The 19576-nt window shown below is 46.8% G+C and overlaps 8 protein-coding genes across 8 annotated transcripts; 3 read left to right on the forward strand and 5 right to left on the reverse strand.

Annotated features, from left to right (window-relative positions):
- Positions 1–38: 38 nt before the first annotated feature.
- BGW36DRAFT_422246 (uncharacterized protein) lies at positions 39–313 on the reverse strand (the record flags this gene model as incomplete). Its single annotated transcript, XM_046219671.1, has 3 exons — positions 39–60; positions 113–172; positions 228–313. 3 exons carry the CDS (start codon positions 311–313, stop codon positions 39–41), a joined length of 168 nt encoding a protein of 55 aa, XP_046078325.1.
- A 402-nt stretch (positions 314–715) lies between these two features.
- On the forward strand, positions 716–1757 carry BGW36DRAFT_435639 (uncharacterized protein; the record flags this gene model as incomplete). The annotated part of the gene is made up of 1 exon (XM_046221423.1): positions 716–1757. The coding sequence occupies one exon, from the start codon at positions 716–718 to the stop codon at positions 1727–1729; it is 1014 nt and encodes a 337-aa protein (XP_046078326.1). The 3' UTR covers positions 1730–1757.
- Positions 1758–3669: 1912 nt separating this feature from the next.
- BGW36DRAFT_422248 (uncharacterized protein) lies at positions 3670–4344 on the forward strand (the record flags this gene model as incomplete). The annotated part of the gene is made up of 1 exon (XM_046219672.1): positions 3670–4344. One exon carries the CDS (start codon positions 3670–3672, stop codon positions 4342–4344), a length of 675 nt encoding a protein of 224 aa, XP_046078327.1.
- Positions 4345–6162: 1818 nt separating this feature from the next.
- BGW36DRAFT_403232 (glycosyl hydrolase) lies at positions 6163–8462 on the forward strand (the record flags this gene model as incomplete). The annotated part of the gene is made up of 2 exons (XM_046218889.1): positions 6163–7862; positions 7916–8462. The coding sequence occupies exons 1-2, from the start codon at positions 6364–6366 to the stop codon at positions 8460–8462; spliced, it is 2046 nt and encodes a 681-aa protein (XP_046078328.1). The 5' UTR covers positions 6163–6363.
- A 1055-nt stretch (positions 8463–9517) lies between these two features.
- Positions 9518–11653, reverse strand: BGW36DRAFT_403233 (uncharacterized protein). The gene is made up of 4 exons (XM_046218890.1): positions 11489–11653; positions 10835–11410; positions 10638–10772; positions 9518–10568 (listed from the first exon to the last, which is right to left on the reverse strand). The coding sequence occupies exons 1-4, from the start codon at positions 11546–11548 to the stop codon at positions 9672–9674; spliced, it is 1668 nt and encodes a 555-aa protein (XP_046078329.1). The 5' UTR covers positions 11549–11653; the 3' UTR covers positions 9518–9671.
- Positions 11654–13126: 1473 nt separating this feature from the next.
- BGW36DRAFT_422251 (uncharacterized protein) lies at positions 13127–15165 on the reverse strand (the record flags this gene model as incomplete). The annotated part of the gene is made up of 3 exons (XM_046219673.1): positions 13127–14714; positions 14787–15034; positions 15103–15165. 3 exons carry the CDS (start codon positions 15163–15165, stop codon positions 13127–13129), a joined length of 1899 nt encoding a protein of 632 aa, XP_046078330.1.
- BGW36DRAFT_368048 (CENP-Q, a CENPA-CAD centromere complex subunit-domain-containing protein) lies at positions 15102–16605 on the reverse strand. The gene is made up of 5 exons (XM_046214944.1): positions 16220–16605; positions 16070–16154; positions 15853–16017; positions 15683–15790; positions 15102–15625 (listed from the first exon to the last, which is right to left on the reverse strand). The coding sequence occupies exons 1-5, from the start codon at positions 16471–16473 to the stop codon at positions 15473–15475; spliced, it is 765 nt and encodes a 254-aa protein (XP_046078331.1). The 5' UTR covers positions 16474–16605; the 3' UTR covers positions 15102–15472.
- Positions 16606–17081: 476 nt separating this feature from the next.
- Positions 17082–18429, reverse strand: BGW36DRAFT_422253 (uncharacterized protein; the record flags this gene model as incomplete). Its single annotated transcript, XM_046219674.1, has 2 exons — positions 17082–18295; positions 18354–18429. The coding sequence occupies 2 exons, from the start codon at positions 18427–18429 to the stop codon at positions 17082–17084; spliced, it is 1290 nt and encodes a 429-aa protein (XP_046078332.1).
- Between the last annotated feature and the right edge of the window lie 1147 nt (positions 18430–19576).

Raw genomic sequence — 19576 nt, forward strand, 5'->3', positions numbered from 1 at the left:
TCCTCCCTGCTGCCCAATATACAGTTCGTAGACGCAGCCTACAGCATAATGATCTGGGATCTAGAGTGTAGTTAGAGACCGGTTAGAAAAGACTATCTATGCGAGGACTTACGAGTCATCTGACAGTATGATCACCCTGGCGTCTCGAGGTGTCTTGATTATCACGGTCCACCTGAAAAAAGCGTCAGCTGGCTTAAAGGGACTCCGAATGCAATGGAGGCGTTTACTGGATGGCCACGAAGGCAGTCCCGTAGGACAATGTGTCTCCGTATAGCACATTGGGATGAATGACACGAATTCTTCGGGGACCCATCTCAAAGGCCTTTGGTAATCGGATGGCCTTCGGCAATGAGCAAGTTTGAATTTTCAAAGGGAGTGGTAAGAGCACAAGGAGCAGTCTTCTTGCCTGGTGGAGGAGGGGATAATGGGCGAAGAGGGGGTGGGATGGAGAATCAAAAAGGTAGGCCGAAAACAACGTCTTATAATGCCCCGGGAAACAAATGGTTGGGCAAGCATCAAATCCAAATGCAGCCAGTCAGGGCTTTGCTTATAACTGCCCCTCATCTTTTAGATGAGTAGTCCAACGTAGACAACTAACACTAACCAGTATTGTCTTTCGCGAAAGGATCCCCAGAACGTATCTCGTCCCCTATCAACTATACTCTAGCATAATCTCGCACCTCATCATAGCATCTCACACCTAATCACTAAAACCATGTCTACGGAACGTACCTACGAAGTCTATGTCCGCAATGACACCCCAGATAGCAACTTTCAACGGACGTACTTTGTGCACTCCAAGATGCCCGATGTCGAGGGTGGAGGAGTGAGCCAGGCGGTTCCCGTCGTCAGCCAGCTGTCAAAGCCACTCTCTCGCAATGCCCAGTATCTTTTCGACATCTCCTCTAGATTTTTGGGGTTCGTTGGCCTATTCAAGGGCGACAAGGGCTTGAAGGCTGGTAACCGGCTCTACATCCACAATTCTCACCCTGTCGTCCTTGGAACCAAAGGCAACGGTACCGAGTTGCTCGTTAAACAGGATGGAGATGACGGTGTTTCTATTGAGGAGTATCGCAGCATGTCAGCTACAGGGACCTTCACCATCCATTGTGCGTCCGACATAAAAAACCCGGACGCCTACATTATTGGCCTCGCCAGACGAATTAACCAGCGCGTGGTGCCGGTCGCTGCTGTTCCATACTCGCCCGGGCAGATGGTCATATTTACTCCCAAGGCCCAATTGTGTATATCTCGCCTTACCGCGAACGAACAGGTCACGGTCGGCACAGTCATCAAACAAGACAAGCCAGTGGGACAGTTTGAGCTTGGACACGACGACCAAGTTTACATCGCCGAAGTGAACAATGGGGAATTCAAGGGTGGTGATGTCCAATATTACGAAAACCCTAGAATGGCACCTACTACCGATTGCGTTCGACAGAGATCATCTCCCTCGCCGTCCCCGGGCTACCGTGAGAGAGGGAGAAACAGATACAAAGAGGATGTCGGACGTCAACGCCCTTCGCACCGCGTCGATGAGTACTCCGAGTCTTCTGAGAGTAGTAGCCCATCCCGCAGTCCTCCTCGACGCGTGTTTGTTCCTTTTGGATTCCCGACTAGGCGGCACACGTACGATAGCTCGGTATTCGGTTACCAATTTATGCCAGTGTATCAGTTTGGTTCACAGCAGGCTTTTGGGACGTCTTATTTACATCCATATTGGAGGTAGAAGAGTAGTATAGGAACGTTCGCTTCTGAAATACATTTATTAATCCTGTCGCCGCCCAACCAGGAGGCAAACAAATCAAAAGCCCTAGCAGAGGACATGAACACACAAAGCACAACTAACTAAGCCTCATGAGTCTGCGATATCCCCAATGTTAGTTAAGTTAGTTAGTTAGTGAGTACTGGAACTAGAACTGAAACCGAAAAGCATTAGGAGGACCCCATAGCCACTAGTCAAGAGCACTGCATAAAGAAATACCGCTAGAATATCTTACATACCCTCCATCAACCTTGATTAACATGGTAAGAATACTGCATATGCGGAATATGTATGAATCCCGTTCTGGCCTTCAGAATCCCTTCTGTACACCCCCAACTAGCCCTATTTGTCATTCCTCACAGTCCCAAAAGATGGAGAAATGAGGCGCAGTGACCGGTTTCAACTACAGGGAACACATTTTCAAACAGAGCCGCAACCCTTCGGTGGCCGAGGAAATCGTTGGTCTAGAACATCGGTTAAATTTGCTTATTTTCATAAAGTGGGGTTCTGCATTCATCATATGATACCCACATGTTCATTGATTGACTTTAATTTTGTGTTTGTAACGCCTTGCAGATCCGATCTTGTTAACTAGCTGATGGGTATTACGTGGGCGGCGCTGACGACTGCCATGTACGCCATACATTAGTTCTGGAAATTGAAACCATTCATGCAACATCCAATAACAATGGTTCCCCTATGAATCTGAATATCACGTTGAAATATATAGGAGAAAGTGAGAAAATAACCTCAGATGAGAGGCTATTTTGCTGTGAGAATTTAAAGTGAGGTTATAACATGAACACCTCTCCAACTGAGCATACACAAGAAGGGTGTAAGATTTCCCTGGCGAAAAACCACATCCCTACATGGAAGACAGGATAAGTTGACAATTAGTAGCCACGACTGTTAGTGTTAGACATTGTGTTACACCAGCAGGCAGACACGTTTTTTGGATATGCTATTGGCCTCTGCGTGACCCTGTAGGTGAATTACAGACGAAGCGTCGTGTCAGGTTTGTTAGGGAGCTGTTAGGCCAGTGATTATTCCGCTATAGATTCGGAAGCCGCGCATTTTCTTTAGCACACAATTTAACTAAGTTTAGTTTCGAAGCCGTGCATCATCCAATCTATTCGGAACACTCATGTTCTCTCCGCTGCAGCTAAAGCACGCTGGTCCAAATCCTAATGCAATTCCGAAGCTCCATGGGTGTAGGAATGTTTGCTGTCATCTCCAGGACCACCTGAGCTACTCTGAGACCAGGCTCTGTGCATGGAACTATTCAACGTTCACATCTGACACCGAAAGCCGCAGAAACCCTCCGTGAAGTTAGGAACTCTATCAACTGGTGAAATTCCAGCAGCCCACGAAAGCCATCTTCGACCGTCTCTCCCAATCAACAGGCAACTTCACTGCAGCTGTCTTTTGTGAAGATGACAACAGGGAAGCTTTATCAAACATATCCACGTTGGACCAGATCTAGACCCTTTTCGAATGGGACTTCTAGTCGTCCTCCCTATTTTTTCGTACATTTGACTAAATTAGCAGGTGTGTCTCTTCTACGCTCTACGATAGGATCAAGTGATTTTGCGCGCTCTTCAGCCCCCCCTTCATTTAACACCTCAGCTATGACCAAATGACCCTTGTACGCCGGAGGGTATAGAGGAGGACTGGTGAGGGGTCTCTCGGGAAGTATGTGAAAATCGGAGTCTGCGAGTGTGGTCCACATCTTGAGGATGTATAAGATACCCTTCTTTCCTCTGATATCATTTCTTGACTTCGTTTGATTCACTCTCAGGTCAGGTTTTCTCCCATTCTTTCCTCCTCTGCTTTCATCACTTTCATATCGTCTCCCAGCGCAAAGCAGGTATAAAACAGATATTCTCAGTATATCGACCGCAAAAATGACAACAACCTACAAGGTGATCATTAAAAACGACACCGGTGATGCCAATACGTCCCGTGTGTACGTCGTCTACTCTGAATTCCCAGGGGTATCTGGAGGGGGCATCGCCAGCGCCCTCCGCACCCAATGGGCCAAGTCCAAGGGGCTGGTGAACCAGGGCCAGGATGTGTTCCGGTACACGTCCGAATCGTTCGGGTTTGCGGGTTACTGCAACGCAAGCACCAGCTCCAGCATGACCTCCGGAACTGAGATCACACTGGTTGCCTCCAACTCGGTGACGATCGGCTCGTTCCGCAACGATGGAAGTTCGCTGTACGTTAGCGAGAACAACGACGCCATCGGCATCAAGGACACGGGTTCTAGCACCTCAAATAATGGAACATTCACCATATCCACTGATGCAAAGATCCCGAGTCCCAGCACGTACGTGGTAGGACTGGCCCGTAAGTCGGAGCGCGATGGAATTTCCCCTGTTGCGGTGGTCGAGTGCAAGCCTGGTGCGGATTTTGTGTTCACCCCCAGTCCCGCCATCTACATTGCGCGGGGAAATCAGGGAGATGGTGTGATCTTGAGCTCTATTGGAACTTATGGACGTGTCGAGTTCCGAGGCAATTCTAAGGAGGCCATTGTGTCGGAGACGGCAAATGGCACCTTCTCCGTTGTGTATAAGTGAAGCGGAGACTGCATGTGCATTATTTTGGGAACGAGGATATATCGGCTGATGTCATGTGTATAATTGACTGAGATTAAAGTGGTTCGCCAGAATGCTATATATGATGCTCCCTTGGCTTGACAAAATGGACCTTACTGTTCAACTTGATATATGTAGCTATTGTCGTGGCCATACGTATATGAATCTTAGGAATATGTTTGATTGAACAGTTATCTTAAACATTTGAAGACTGCTCCTAAATTTAACCTGAAGACCTGAGCTTCCCTCCTCGTAGCGATAACAATTTGAATAGCTTTATACTCTTGGAGTTTATCTCCAAGATCCGACCGAGAATGACATCCATAGTAAGTTGGTTAATACTTAGTAAACAAATTTCTCATGAAATTATTCAATACCATAACAGCTTGAACCTGGTGAATAATACATTCGGCCGTATCCAGCTACATATGGTTCAGTACTGTACAAATAGTTGTCTGCCTAGAGTACCCATTGCGGGACGTGTTTTCTTCAACAACACTTAGGTTTCGGAATCACGCTTGAGCAATGTACTACGAATCCAAACCTCCAAGAGTCACGACTCGGTCATTGAAAATCAGGATATCAGTCCCAGACAATTCGAACTCTATTTGAGAATTAGGACCCGAGAGAGCATTCATTTGTACACTATAGTATACTGTGTGCACATTTTTGCAAACAGGAAATATATTCAAAAAAACAATATGATAAAAGATTAATGTATTGAGAGAGAGGGTATATTATTTAATATGTTCGAAGTTACATATTTCAAGAAAAACTGCGTAATCTGTTAAAGGATTGTCTGAGGATCTAGGATGAATCGATGAGTAGGTGACCCTACCACATATATATGATGGAGAATGGGAATTAATTTCAACGTTCTGTTTGATAAATGGTTCTCGACCTCGGGAATAAGCAAACGGCAGGCATGAATCTTTCACCAAAGGCAAACCTTCGAAGGATCTGCCACTGTCAATTATCTTTGTGGGTACTAGCCCCAACATTACCCCAACATTACGTCCGAGCTACAGTATGTTGTCAAAGATGTCAGATTAGCAGTTGGAATTTGCTTAAACTATAAGTGGAACTCTATTCTTTGACACCCTGTACGGGGAAGTGCGCACATCTACTCTCCATGGGTCGAACAAGACCGTAGCCGGGAACGGGTTTGCTATCTTGACAGGTATGGATCTTGTGGTGTAGGGTACAATAACTCAATCTGTAAACAACAACTATTGCATTAAAACCCCTTCTTAGACCATTATTATCGAGTTTTAAGATCGCATGAGCCTTTGTCTAGGGCCGGAGGTTGAGCAAATTTACTCCTATAGTTAGCCAGTTCTTTCCTTATGATATACTTCGAGTCTATTCTTTTTAAGTCAGGCCATTTGACTTGGTTCGGTCTACAAAATATTTACAATCATAAGCCTTACTTATGACTATTGTTACATGTTATCAAATTGCATGTAGGCTATTACGGGTGGATTTAGTCTTTAGCCATATGAAGGGCAGAGGGAACTGATTTACCACCAATATTCATCTCAAAATATCATTAAAGCTCTAGATGACGTGTCACCTGAGCCGTCACATAGGGGAGGTTCTAGAGACTACGAATCTAGAGTATTACTAATTAAGTTACGTAGTATACGAATAAGAACCGATTTCTGTCCGTTACGCAAAATATGGCCCCTGCATAATTCCTGATACTACCTAGGAATGGGGCCTGAAATCGGTTGTACTACGACTAATGAATTTCATACATGTTTTACCAAGCTTCCTTACGCTTAGCGGCGAAGGTGTGGTGTCTATTAATGCTGACCTATTATCAATGATTGCGCCACTCTCATTGGCACCAAAAAGCATACGATACTCTTTCAGTCACTACCCGGAAAGGGGGCGACAATGGCAGGACAGCTGTGAGGAGATAAGATGTTCTTGTCATACCACATCCTTACTAGTTAGATTTACTTTCTAACTTCCCTAAACAACCGACAAACCTCAGCGATGACTTTGATTCGGAGATTGAAATATCCCCTCGGGGTTCTTCTTTTCTTTAAGTCATATTATTTACAAGCAGAGGCGTACCCATTAAGCGACTGCGATAAATACCAATATCCAGGACCGCTCAACCCCAGTTTTGAGTCTGGCGTTCTTGACGGATGGACAGTTGTAAGCGGTACAGCTTTCGGTCAAGGTTCCATCGTTGGGGAAACCGATTCTCGAAGCTGCTGTGGAGATTTCAACCAAGTTGGTAATTATTCTGTTTGGGGTTATGGGAATGACGGTGATCCAGCAATCGGGGTCCTTCAGTCATCTTCTTTTCAGGCCAGTTCTGTAACCAGTTTTCTCGTGGGGGGCGGTTGGGATCCAGTCAATCTCTATATAGGCCTGGTGAGAGACTCCGATAATGCGTTACTTCTTAACCAGACTGGAATGGATGATGAAGCTTATATCCGGATTATCTGGGATACAAGTGCGTGGGTTGGCCAAAATGTTCATATTGTAGCCTATGACAACAGCACTTCGAATTCGTGGGGTCATATTAATATTGACGATATCCGAGTGGGTTGCGCTGCCCTCGGCGATGGTAATCTTACTTTCAACATCCTCGGGCAGGCCAATCAGCCAGCCGACGGGAGCTTGCCCGATGCGCAACTATACAGTGTCGACCCGTTCCGACCACAATATCACTATACACCATACCAAGGATGGACCAATGACCCGTGTGGTCTCTCTCAGCTGAATGGGACTCATCATCTCTTCAATCAGTTCAATCCGGATTCACCATTTGGCGCACATATCTCTTGGTCGCATGCCATCAGCTCCGATGCTGTACACTGGAGGAGGCAGCCAGTTGCTCTCACTCCCCCTTATATCGACATTAACTCGTCAGACAATAGCGGTCGCTGGACTGGCAGTGCAGTGAATGACAATGGAACCTTGCGCCTTCTCTTTACAGACTTTACGGATACTAATTTCCATCCTGGTGCCGAGAGTGAAGTTGTCTCAACAGCAGATAGCTCTGATGGCATTACTTTCCAGCTGTACACTGGGAATCCTGTTGTTGCCGCACCACCTCCAGACTCTCCAAGCGGCTTTCGTGATCCTAAAGTATTTCTAGATGCAACAGATAATACGTGGAAGATGGTACTTGGAGGCGGTGATTCTACGAGTGGGAAGATTTTCTTGTATTCCACTTCCGACATGATATCCTGGACCTATATCGGCGTTTTAATTGAAGGAGACGGAACCACCGGAACCATGTGGGAATGTCCTAATTTCTTTCCCATAGGTGACAAGTGGGCGCTCTTTTACGGAGGAAACGGTCAAGGTTGGTGGCACATAGGGAGCTACAATGGCACGAACTTTGTTAGCGAAGCGACCGGCTTACTGGATATTGGTTCCATATATGCCGCACAATGGTATGTTGATGAGTCGGGTCGCAATCTACTAATGGCTTGGATATATAATTTCGGCACGTACAAATATCCATCCCGAGTCAAGTGAGTCTTCCAGATGCTGGAATAGAAACTATGAGTGATCTAATAATCGACAGTGGTTACGTTGGCGCCACAACTGCCACTCGAGAGCTCTTCCTTCGTGACGATGGGGGCCTGGGCAGCCGGCTCATAACGGAGATTGACAGTCTTGTAACTGGGAACCCTGTTAGCTTTGGGCCACAGACGGTGCAAGATTCACTCGCTATTGGACATAGTTCAACTGGGCGGTTGCAATTATCTGTGAATCTCAATACGACAACCGCGTCGTCATTTTCCCTAAATTTCCTCTCCTCTAGTGCAGAAAAAACTGTTCTCACTTACACTGTGGCCAACAAAACTCTTACGATAGACACCAGTGAGGCAGGATATGGCCCAGGAGGACTTGTGAATGCAGTTATTACGATTCCGGGTAACAATATTTTAGGACTGGACATATTACTAGATCGCACGATCCTGGAAATATTTGCTTCAGATGGGACAGCCATCACTCAAAGGATTTATCCTCGATATTTTGAATCCACCGGCATTACGATGGTAGTAGACGATGGTGCTGTTGCGATAACGAACATTACCTTGTCTCAATACGGATCTTCGTGGAATTAAGATGTCATCAAAAGATATTCGAAAATTATAATATCTGTTTTATATAAATGTCTTTTAAAATATCTTTAAGTAGGTTTTGATAATTAAATTATATAAAAACCACATTATAAATATATTTAATTCAACTTTAGCAAGAATGATGGGCCTATAAGCAATCGTAATTGTCAACAATGTAAAATCTTTGAGCATTCTGCCTTCTAGCCATAGCTTTGCATAATAGCTTTCGTTTAAATATATCGCGGAGAAACTATTATCGCTCTCCCCAAATTTAACAAGCAGTAGATGTATTAATTTAGACTTCATTCAATTATAAAAGCTGCACATAGAGGGTATATGGGTCTCAATTAGAGCTAGATAGATCTCTTCTCAAAGTTCTTAGTGATGTACCCAAGATATCAGTCTATATTTAGAGCGCAAGGAGTTTTGAGAAATGAACAAAATAAATATATCCACTCAAATTAAATTTGATCTATGACGGAACAGTCGAATAAAAAGAAACACCGTCTCTATTGTTGCCCTTTTCGAGTACAAATCAATAGATTAAAAATTACCCTTTAGCTTAATTTATCAATTATATAAAAATTTAATATATTTAGAGTAGGATAATCATATGTGAGAGTCACTAGGGTGTTACATAGTATTATAAACACGGCACACCATCGATATGTGAACATCTGGAAGCCTATAGTATATACTATATAGGACACACCTCAATGCTGTGGGAAATATTACACAGACCGGCAATCAGTTTGTGCATATATCTACCCCTAGATTTGACTCTAATTCCAACGCTTTGCCTGCTTTCCAAACAGTCTCACATTTAGATCTAAAGGCTCTATCCTATTTTTCCTGTTTAATAAAGTTGTATAGGATGATGTAAGTTAATTAATAACTAATAATATGTCATTCAAATAGGTGATACAGTAGAGGGGTGGTTGATTAAAACAATTTGTTTCAATGTTGAAGCGAATCAGACTGTTAATTATTCGAATTTGCCCCTAGACGAAAATGCGACGCAACGAGTTATCTGGCCTATTATTGAGGTGTATTCTCGACCATTTCTAATCCAAAAACTGAGTTCAGCCGTCATAATTCTTGTAAGTCGTGGGGAGTATTCTTTCATATATATAAACTGTAAAGGCGAGAGGATTTCTATGAACATTGTCCCTAGCTATATAACCCAAAAATATTTTCTAACAGTCTTATTTTTCACTGTTCTACTACCCCAAAAGTCTTCTGTGTGGATGAACGCTCATCAACAACCGGATCCCCCGCCAACGCGATGATCTGCTTCGTATCCGTGTAGTCTTGCAAACGCTGGTTCTGCGGCCCACCACCCAAAGCCTGAGCGAGCCTTTCACAAACTTCATATCGTTTAGATAACGATGTTTGGCCTCTTTCCCACGCGGCATCTATCTCCATCACTATCCTCACAACCAACAACTTCATATCCGTGGCACGCTGATAGTCCGCCGCAGCAGATTCAGATTCCATCGCCTCCGATCTCATTTCTAGCTGATGCCACGACATGAAGGAAAACTGCAGGGGGAGGATGAGTCGTACGCACAGAAGACCATCTGCCGGGTACGTATGCAACGCGTGGTCTACACACATTGCCATTGAGTATGCTGTATGCACGTCGTTTGCCTGGACGACAGCCATATCAATATCAAGTGCATAAACCTGATGCAATCCCTGCAAGAGGCCATATAGCAAGATCCTGAATGTAAAATACCGGGTAAATATTTTGAAAATATATGTCGACTCAAACTGATAGGACAGCGGGACTAGTCCTGCGTTCTCGGGTGAGCGTGTTGGAATGGTGGTGGCTAGATTTTCAATTATTTGAGGTATGAGCGGGTCGCAGTCATCGTTATATAGCTTTTTGATGAGTTGGACTGTTTCGGCGAAGATATTGGGATCCTGAGATCCGTATAACGAGCGCACGAGTCGAAGCGCACGCGGAAGCTGAATGAGATGTTCATATATCCACGCTGTCACGGTGGCTAATGGGCTTTTCCATAATAGGATGCCTGATTTCAGTCCTTGGAGGAAGGATGGATTGTCAAATGTAGAATCAGTTCCGGAGAAGTAGGAGTATACGACCTAAATCAACGCCATTATGAGCAGATGTTTACATATATGTATACATGTAGGGTTGATCAATCCTCTGACCTCTTCGTAGATGATAGAGCTAAAGATACTTTGAGCTATATCTGTGTTCAGAACTGATTGGTCGCAGGACTTGAGCAGCGTCGATAGAGCCGTCATATGGAGAAGGTACACCCTAGATTGGAGACGCCTGAAGACCTGATAGAGTCCAAGTAATTAGGTCAACCAGCCATTACAACTCTGCGGGATTTCTTCCATACCTCTGCAGAAAAGTGCAGCTGAACAGTAAGCATCAAATCAATCAATTCTCCTGGATTCGTCGGTGTAGCTTGTTGCCATGCAAGCCGAAGACTTTGCACAGCCTTCATCGCCGAAACCAACACCTTACGCGCATTAATTTCACTCGGATGAAAGTGTGCTGTACAGGCATCTAGCGCATAGATGGCCGCGGTGTCAAGCGCTTCATTCCATCCAAGTCGCACTGGAATCACGGTTGTCCACCGTCCTAGAGGGCGTAAGATCTTGAAATCAGCGTCTTTGGGCCCAGTCATCGAATACCACCGAGCTGAAAGTGATGTGTCCGGAGTGGATGGCATTGATGATGCTAGCCGTACGTGTTCATGCGTGGTGGGTCGGTGGAGAAAATGAGTCTCATATCTACTAGATACATGGACACGGTAACTCTGTCTATACGACTTGCGTCGATCACTGTTCATGTAATCCTCGAATGAATACATGGTCTGGACTTGAAAGCGAGCATCCAGCTCATTGCGGTATCCCGGGCATGCGTGTCTCTTTCTTAAGCACTGGCCGCACGCCGGACGCACGAGATCACACTAGCCATTCCACATATTAGTGATCAGTTCCCAACGTCAATAACTTCAATATCATAAGAGGACTGGAATTGGAGTTACTTTGATACGGCGTTGTCGACATGAGTAGCAAGCGCGACTTGGCCGACCCGTATTCGGCATGTTTTTTGCAGTACTATTCTATCAACCTCAACGCTTGAAGATGTGAGGACATGAAATATTTAATTGATGCCGGTTGCGAAGCAGTATTTAATTATTAATGTTGACACCACCACCCTTATGAAGAAATGCTGTGCATCAATTCCTATTCGGGAAATCCATTCGAAAAATTCTATTTTCAAGCCACCTTCGCATCTCGATTTTATTGGTTGGTTGGTCATAGTATATTTGGAATAAGCATCTCACACGTTCTCAAACGCCATCCAATTCGTGGGTCTGTGCGGAAATTTCATGCCGCTAACTAGAATACTAAAGGTTAGTCGAACCCTCATGGGACTAATGGGCGATTATTCTTCGGAATTAACGGCCCATTCTCGGATTGTTGCTTGGCAGGCTTGAAACATTGTTTAATGATTCAGTGAAGGATGTAGATTGGATAATTGCCTGGGTTAATTGTCTGTTCTGGATGCTGCTCTAGTTACTAGCTAGCAATACGAGGAGAGCGTATTAAAGCTGTACAGACTGGATACGGCCCCTATATGCCTAGTCTGCTATGTATCAGCCGCAAGCTGTCAGCTCGTCGAGGTATCCACGTATTCGGGTGCCTCACTGGGACATCGAGCGACGCGGCACCTTTGACAGCAGACTAGAGCTACAGTACTTCCGGAAATCGGTGTCACCACTTACCCTCTTCGATTGTTTCTCAAACGGGAATGCCAAGATATTATATACTTTATTACGAATGGGGCCGGAATAAACAATATTACGTAATTATTACATGACTAAGGTAGGTACCTCTGGAGACATACAGAGGTGGGCACAAAGTCTTGTCTGGCACTAAATGTACCAATACTAGCGCCTACACTATGGCGTTTGATCTCGTATTCAAATGTACTATTTTGGCTTAAAAATCTAATTATATAATTTACTATTAATAAAACTAGATTAAAATAGTTTTAGTTACAATACATTTTGTGCCCAACGCCGTAACACTACTGTGATTCCAAAGCGAGCGGACCCCAAAACACCATATTAAAAGCGATAAATTACAACTTCATATCTCAACAACCACTTTTATTTTAGATAATATGCTGAAGTCCTGTGGCATAAATAGAATTCCTAGCCTACTGGTGGAATATAGCTTGAGAGTGGCAATGCATTGTCCTATGAATTCATCAATGCTTCCAGGCCCACCTTTTACGAATCGATCTAGCATATAAGAGTGTAAAAGATGATCTTCTGTAGGATACCGCTTAGCTAGATTCAGTGTCCAGCAAGGACATATAAATAATCTCAGGGACTCCAAGGTGACTAATTGCATTCGCCCCGAAGGACAACCAAGATATATTGTCGATAGTGACACGGCAGAAGTACTTGGGTGGTACTCCGGTGGTAGATTCTCCAAACTCCAAGTGTTGCATGTACCATCTGAACTTATGCTGTACACACCGCTTCGAGGGCCCTCATCGCATTCACCCTTTTGAATCGTGGTCCCTATATAAAGTTTCAAGATATGAGTTGCTGATGTCGAATTATTTCACCGAGGTGGATTGTCACGGCACTGCGTTATTATTCCATGGGTTAACTGCCACCGCATCCTCCTCCGCCGCATCCTCCTCCGCCGCAACCTCCTCCTCCGCCGCCACATCCTCCGCCGCCGCCTCCCCCAGAATACCCTGCATAGCTACGCGTTGGGTTGTATGTGTCTGCCCACGTTCGCACCTTCGCCCTCCCATCGTTCGCTGTATCGATAATGGGATACATACAGGGCTGCACCTCTGACGGCACGACCGAGTACCACGACCCGTCATACCGGTCCTCCTGGTACTGCTGCTGGTGTTGATCATCACGCCTATCCAATCCGTCGACATTAAACTGCCCGATCGCCTCTGTCGCCAAGGCCACCTCGGCCGCGAGCCGCTGCTCCAGGAGCCGCCTCTCCTTCTGTGCCTCCTTCCATTTCCTGTTGTGACGCTCCAGCTCCCGCCACAAATCCCGGCCCTCATCTTCCAGAGTCTCCGCCTCGCGCCGCTTGTGTATATAATCCTCCACCAGCGGTCGGCGTTTATCTTCTAGCTTCCGCAGCTGCTGCTTTTGCGTCTGGCTGTAGTAACGCAGTTCGAACAGCCGCAGTGACGGCTTGACGGACTTTTTAGCCGCTTCCACACGCGCCACCGTCGCGCCGAGCGCGCTCGCCGCCACATGTGCGTCGCGTATGCTGGCACGCTTGGTTGCGATACGGTCGCTTACCTCGTCGAGCTCTTTCTTTAGATATTGGTGATTGTAGTCGTACGCGGCCAGCTTGGCTTCCATGTCCTCCCGCTTCTGCTTGCACGTGGCTTTGCGTCGTTCGATCTCCGTAGCCTTGGCCGTATTTTCCGGGTCGAAGTAGGACTCGCCGTACCACGTTGCCCAGAGGCGCGCCGTGTCGTCCAGGCCTGTGGAGCGCTTCGTCGTGCGGATGGTATCTACGTGGTTGATCCGTCGCCCAACGTGCGTCTTGCAGTACTTGTCGTAGGCGACTGGGGAGAGCTGGTGGGTGTGCCAGAGGAGATCGATGTCGAGCGTCGGGACAAGGATGGATTTACTCTCTTTCATGAGCTGCAGGAACTTAAGATAGCGGAAGACATGGTCTGGCATCTGGCCTTGAGCCTGGGTCAAGGCCAGAATCCGGTCCACAAAACCTTGTTTACCAAACTGTCGTTGAGGGCTATCCCATAGGTTGAAGATGGGGAACCCGAACGCAGCACGGGAGAATTCAAGCAGTGTCTGAGGCTCGAACGCTCTGTTAGTGAACGTCGTCTTACAACCAGGACAGGTGAGCTTGGCTCGGCCAACCCGGTATTTGGACCATTCAGTCATTTGGATGACATACGCTCCCTTCTTCAGGCAATGCTTCGAGCCGCACTTATAGCCGTGTATGTCCATAACATTCTCAGTAGTGATGTATGCGTGATCACCAGCAAGAGTAAACTCCACTGCCTGATAAGCGATATTAGGATATTCCTTCATCCATGCACGTTCACTACCTTTATCTGAATTGATTGAGCGCATCCTTGCAAGAGGAAATTCGATCTCTGCTTTCCAAAGATTTTGGAAATTTGATTCGATGTCGCTCTGGAAATTGAATGGTGAGAGGAGATGGGCGTAGAATATGATGGCCACATCCCTGCCAAAGTATGTTAGCACATGCTCCCCATGCCCCAGAAGAGGAGGCAAAACAAAATTTGGATTGTCACACCATGGTGGGAGTGGCCACTTATCCTTAGGTGATTTGAGACCATAAGACGCAATCCACCTTTCTAAAGTTTGAAGGTACAACGAGTACCGGACCTCAGCGCTCATAAGGAGGCATTGCACTCTCCATTTACCCTCGTTTTCCTGACCTGAAACGCCAGGTGGAGGGCGCGGGAATTTATGCGCGTGCCTACCGGGGCGTTCCACATCCTCTAAAATGCGTTTGAACTTTCGCATGAGCGCGAGATGGTCCTGGATGAGGTGGGGCGGGGTTAGCATCGCCTGAGCATCGGTCAGGCAAAAAAAGAACGACGACGCACCGCAATTCGCTCTCTTAAGCTGAACTCACGGTTGACCGGGATCGTCACCGGTAAAGTCGCCATGTCTCAAGGCTGCACTCTTTCAGCGGTTGCGAGGGATGATATGAGGACTATAGACCTGGGAGAAGTTGAGGTGGTGGTGTGTATTAACGATACGAGTGAATGCACCCGCCACAGTCCCGGCTACTCTTGTAAACATAATACCCCATTGACGGGGATTTTCGGATAAACTCCAAATATGTACTAGTGGATATTAGTAATTAGGTTTCGAGAAATAATCAACAAGTGTATGTGGTGTCACCAATTTTCGGAAGTACTATATAGCACATTCTGCTCTGTTTCAACTTAGAATATTTGGCGATGTAGGCACTCAATCCGCCGGGATGAAGAGTAAATCCAACGACGCCTGCGCCCGCGCAATATTCTCCCTTAAGTCCGCAAATGGCCCAAAATTATTACTCATTGAACTGAGATGCCCATTCAACTGCGTGATCAGTGACTGCAGCTCCGGATCCGGGTCAATCTGTCCTAGTCAGGCCACCGATGCAAACAAATAAAGGGAGAAAGAAAAAGGGAATACCTCGCAAAGCGTCGCGTCATCCTGCCGAGAAGCATCCACAACAAACGGCGCCGCAGGTCTATCAGCATGTTGCGACAGATTATCAATATGGCGTAGCACGGGATGTTCCTAACGCTGCAGGTCAGCAATCACCTAACCACGCTTCTCAAAAGAAAGCGGATATTATATACATTCTTCATTTGCCGTCGTCGTTCAACCTCGGCCTTTTTGGCGTTCTTTTCCATCTCCTCAACATATTTAGTTTCTTTCGTAAGGAGGGCCTCCTCTCTCTCTATCTCCATCTTTAGTACGTCGATCGCGTTCGTCGCCGTTGATAGCTGAGCGTCTAAGAGGCGCTGCATTGGTCAGCATACTGTCTTCCCGCTGCATGCAATAATCGCAGCTCACATGTTCATTAAGCGCTGCCTCATAATCAAACGTCGCATCCTTCGCAAGCGGCGGAAAGGGCATTCGCGGAAGTCTTCGCTCAAGCCTGTACACATCAGCTTCTCTGATCTCCAAGCCTCCCGAGACAGGTGAATATGTATATAAACATACGTTCTCACCACCGCGCCGAGCGCAGTCTGCGCCTCGACGCGCTTCCTTTCATCACGCTGCAGCATGATAACCGGTCTCTCGACGGCTCGGAACATATCGCGTACTTTCTCCTGTGCAGATTCGGGTAGATTCGTCCATTTGGATTTTATGGCGCGTTTGGAGATGTTTTTGACTTGTGGTTTGAGGATGGCGAAGTGCTTGGGGTTTCTTGTGGTGTCGTCGGAGGAGGCGCGTGATCGTTTTTTGGTTGGCATGTTTGAGGCTGCGTGGATGAGGGAATGGCGATGGGCTGGAAGGTTGCTTTATAGATTGTGAGCTGCGAGAATGTTAGGAATTGGGATAGTTGATTGTATTGTGAGTTGTAATTGTTCGGTTGATGTTTGATTGTTCCTAAGTCGTAATAGCTACGGAGCTATCAACAACGGCGACCCCCACATCAAATGATGGCTTGGCGCCCATACTTGACACCAGCTATCTACATGAACTTAAATGCTGCACAGTACATACATATGTATGAGATGATAGTATTAACATGACCATGATTATTCATTATATATTCAGCTCATCATGGCTTCCGCTGAAGGACAGCATCTTCCACACTAAAGCCAACCCAGTGTCATTCACTGTGCGAATTCGCTTGATGCAGGCATATGAAGGAGCCGTCCTTTTCCCATTCCGATTTGCTCCCAAAAAAGGACATGTAATGCTCAGGGTTGCCAAAAAAAAAAAAAACTATTGTGCAGGGTATCGTAAATTTTGAACATGGAAGAGCCTGGAAATATTTTAGCTCAAAGCACAGCCGCTTGCGATCCGACGGGCCGTTTTTCGTATATGGGGTTCAGTGATTAATATCGATAGAGGTTCATCTTTGCATAAAAAAGCCGTTCAGCGATCTTAGCTGGTTGAGTTGCTGTCGGAGGACCTCGTTGCCCTCTAGAACTTCGTCGAGATAATCTGCGGCTTGGATTAACATGGCGCTCTTGCTGAAACCGCCGCCACGGAGCTCAGGGACGAGAGAACAGAGCTCGTCAAACCCGTTCTTGATGAGGTTTCGTCGTTTTTGCTCTGATAATATATGATTTGTGCGTTTTTGTTCCTCGGACAGATTCTCCCGCGTGGGTTTGTTTGTTTGTTTCCGGGACGAGGCTTCACTAGAGCCTCTTCTAAATTTGCCTCCAGATGAGCTTTTGGGCCTCTTTGTTCGTGGTGGTGTGCCGGTTTCATCAGAGTAGTCGTCTATTTGAGATTTCGTCTTGAATCGTTTCTTCGGGGGAACCCGGCTATCCATGTCACGACTGTCTGGGGTTAAGTGAGATGTGTTTGATTCGTTTAGGCTGTTGCTGCGGATGTTTTCGGTCGTTCTCGCGGGACTGGGTGCTCTGGTATTTGTCGCACTTGTCGATTGAGTGGGAATAAGAGTATTGACAGTATCGAGCAAGTCTAGAGTTTGTTGTTCCCCGCTTGGCACATTTGATGGCCGTAGATACCCTTGGTCAACGAAACCGGCGTCCGAACCCCAGCGAAGCGTTCGAACATGCGTTGTCGTTTGTGGATCGACCGGAACTGGTTGATCGACGTGAAAAACAGAGGTATGCTGCGGTTGAACCAACGGCTGATGTGAGCCAGCAGAATTAATGCCTTCTAGTCGGTGATGTGACTGCTCTTGTTTCAAGCCATTTTGATCCGCCAGGACATTGTGAAAGGAGATATTCTGTGTTGGGTAGCTGTTTGAACTCATTCCGTTTGCATACAGCATTGAGGCTGCAGCGAGTATATCTGAGTCTGGGCCCAGGCCACCCATTAAACTATTGGTTCCCTTGGCGGCATTGTTGTATGAAAATGCAGGGGCTTGCGATAAAGACGTTGCAGAGCCTTCAAAATTCGGCGGCAGTTCTTCTGCCCAATCCATCCCAAATGAACTTCCTCCCTTATCCGGAGCGACAGCATTGAACCAATTATCCCTCACATCGAGTTGCCCTGTATTCAGTGTGGTGAAGAAGTTATCCAGCATATTCGACTCGCTGTCGTCGAGAAGAGAAGGGCCAGGTGGCGGCGCTGGGCCGGCATCGAAGATGACTACACGACAGAACTGATTAGCATAATCTCAAGACATTGGCAGGACACCACATCTCACATCCAAACGGGCCCGGCGGCGGCGAGTCTCTTGAGTGACGCTCTTGTGTCTGCGGCTGGGATCCTCTGGCATTCATGACGGGAATAACGGCGGCGGCTTGGAGCGCGCAAGTCCCACTCAGCCTGTTGATAGTCGAATGTGCTCGCAGTTATTCTTCGCAACTGCTATGCAGTGCGCTTTCCTACAGCAGTAAGCGGTAGCACGGTGCCGAGGTACGAATACTGTCATACAGCCCGTATGGCATCCACGGGCGCGGCGCAACGGACCAAAAATTAAGCGGATGAGCGTAGCGGATCAGCAATTGAGCGGCGGCGCCAAATGAAGATGTTACTTGTTGACTGCTTGAGTTGTAGTGTAGTATATGCGTGCTTGCAAATTGCAGGAAATGGAATCAAATCGAGGTGACGGAAGCGGGGGTGGAGGCTGGATCTGGGGAAGACAGATTCGGATACAGATTCTGCGGGCGTGTGCGAGATAAGCGGTGGGCAGATGGCACGTCGTGCGATCGATAATAGCCGGCAGTTTGATGAGAAACAGCACTAATGAATGAAACTAGATTAGATTTTCACAGCGAGAGACAGCCGCAGTGAGATAATAACAATAACTCATAGTGCTAAGGAGTGCTGGAGTGTGGACCTACACTCCACGAGTCACATCTTCTGCTGGATCACATGCAATTTTTTCGCTCCTTCCTCTCCTCCCGTGCGCGCCACGGGCAGCCGTCATCGCGTGAGTGACGTCGTGTTATCCTCCAAATTGCTCCCCGCTACTTACGACTCCATTCAATGCTCGGGGATATTCTCATCACTACTATAATTTCTCTGCTCTACTCATCTCCAGCTGTCTTGTCTAGGCTGCCTGCTGTCCGGGGGCAGCACTGTGGTACTGCAGCCGGTGCCGGTGCCACGAGCAGTGCCGGGAGCACAGTGGCCTGTTATTACTAAACTTAATAGGCACTTCGGAGCATTTTCTCGTTTCTTTTGATTGGAATTCCTCTCCAGGAGCGATCGACACCGGAGGCGCGTTGCCCCTGACCCGTCCAGATAGGAACCGAGGCTGCATTAACTAGGGCCTTCACGTCGTGAGGCGGAAATAAGCTCGCCGCATCACATTGCATCGCAACGTCGCTGGCCTGTGCTATTGCTTGCGTCCTGCAGCTTCCTATTCGTCCGCCCAGCACTCTACGCATCTTCACGTTGCCTCAAATTTCGACTTTCACCTGC

The sequence above is a fragment of the Talaromyces proteolyticus genome (genome assembly GCF_021365285.1).
Source record: "Talaromyces proteolyticus strain PMI_201 chromosome Unknown BGW36scaffold_1, whole genome shotgun sequence".
In the NCBI taxonomy this organism is placed as follows: Eukaryota; Fungi; Ascomycota; class Eurotiomycetes; order Eurotiales; family Trichocomaceae; genus Talaromyces; species Talaromyces proteolyticus.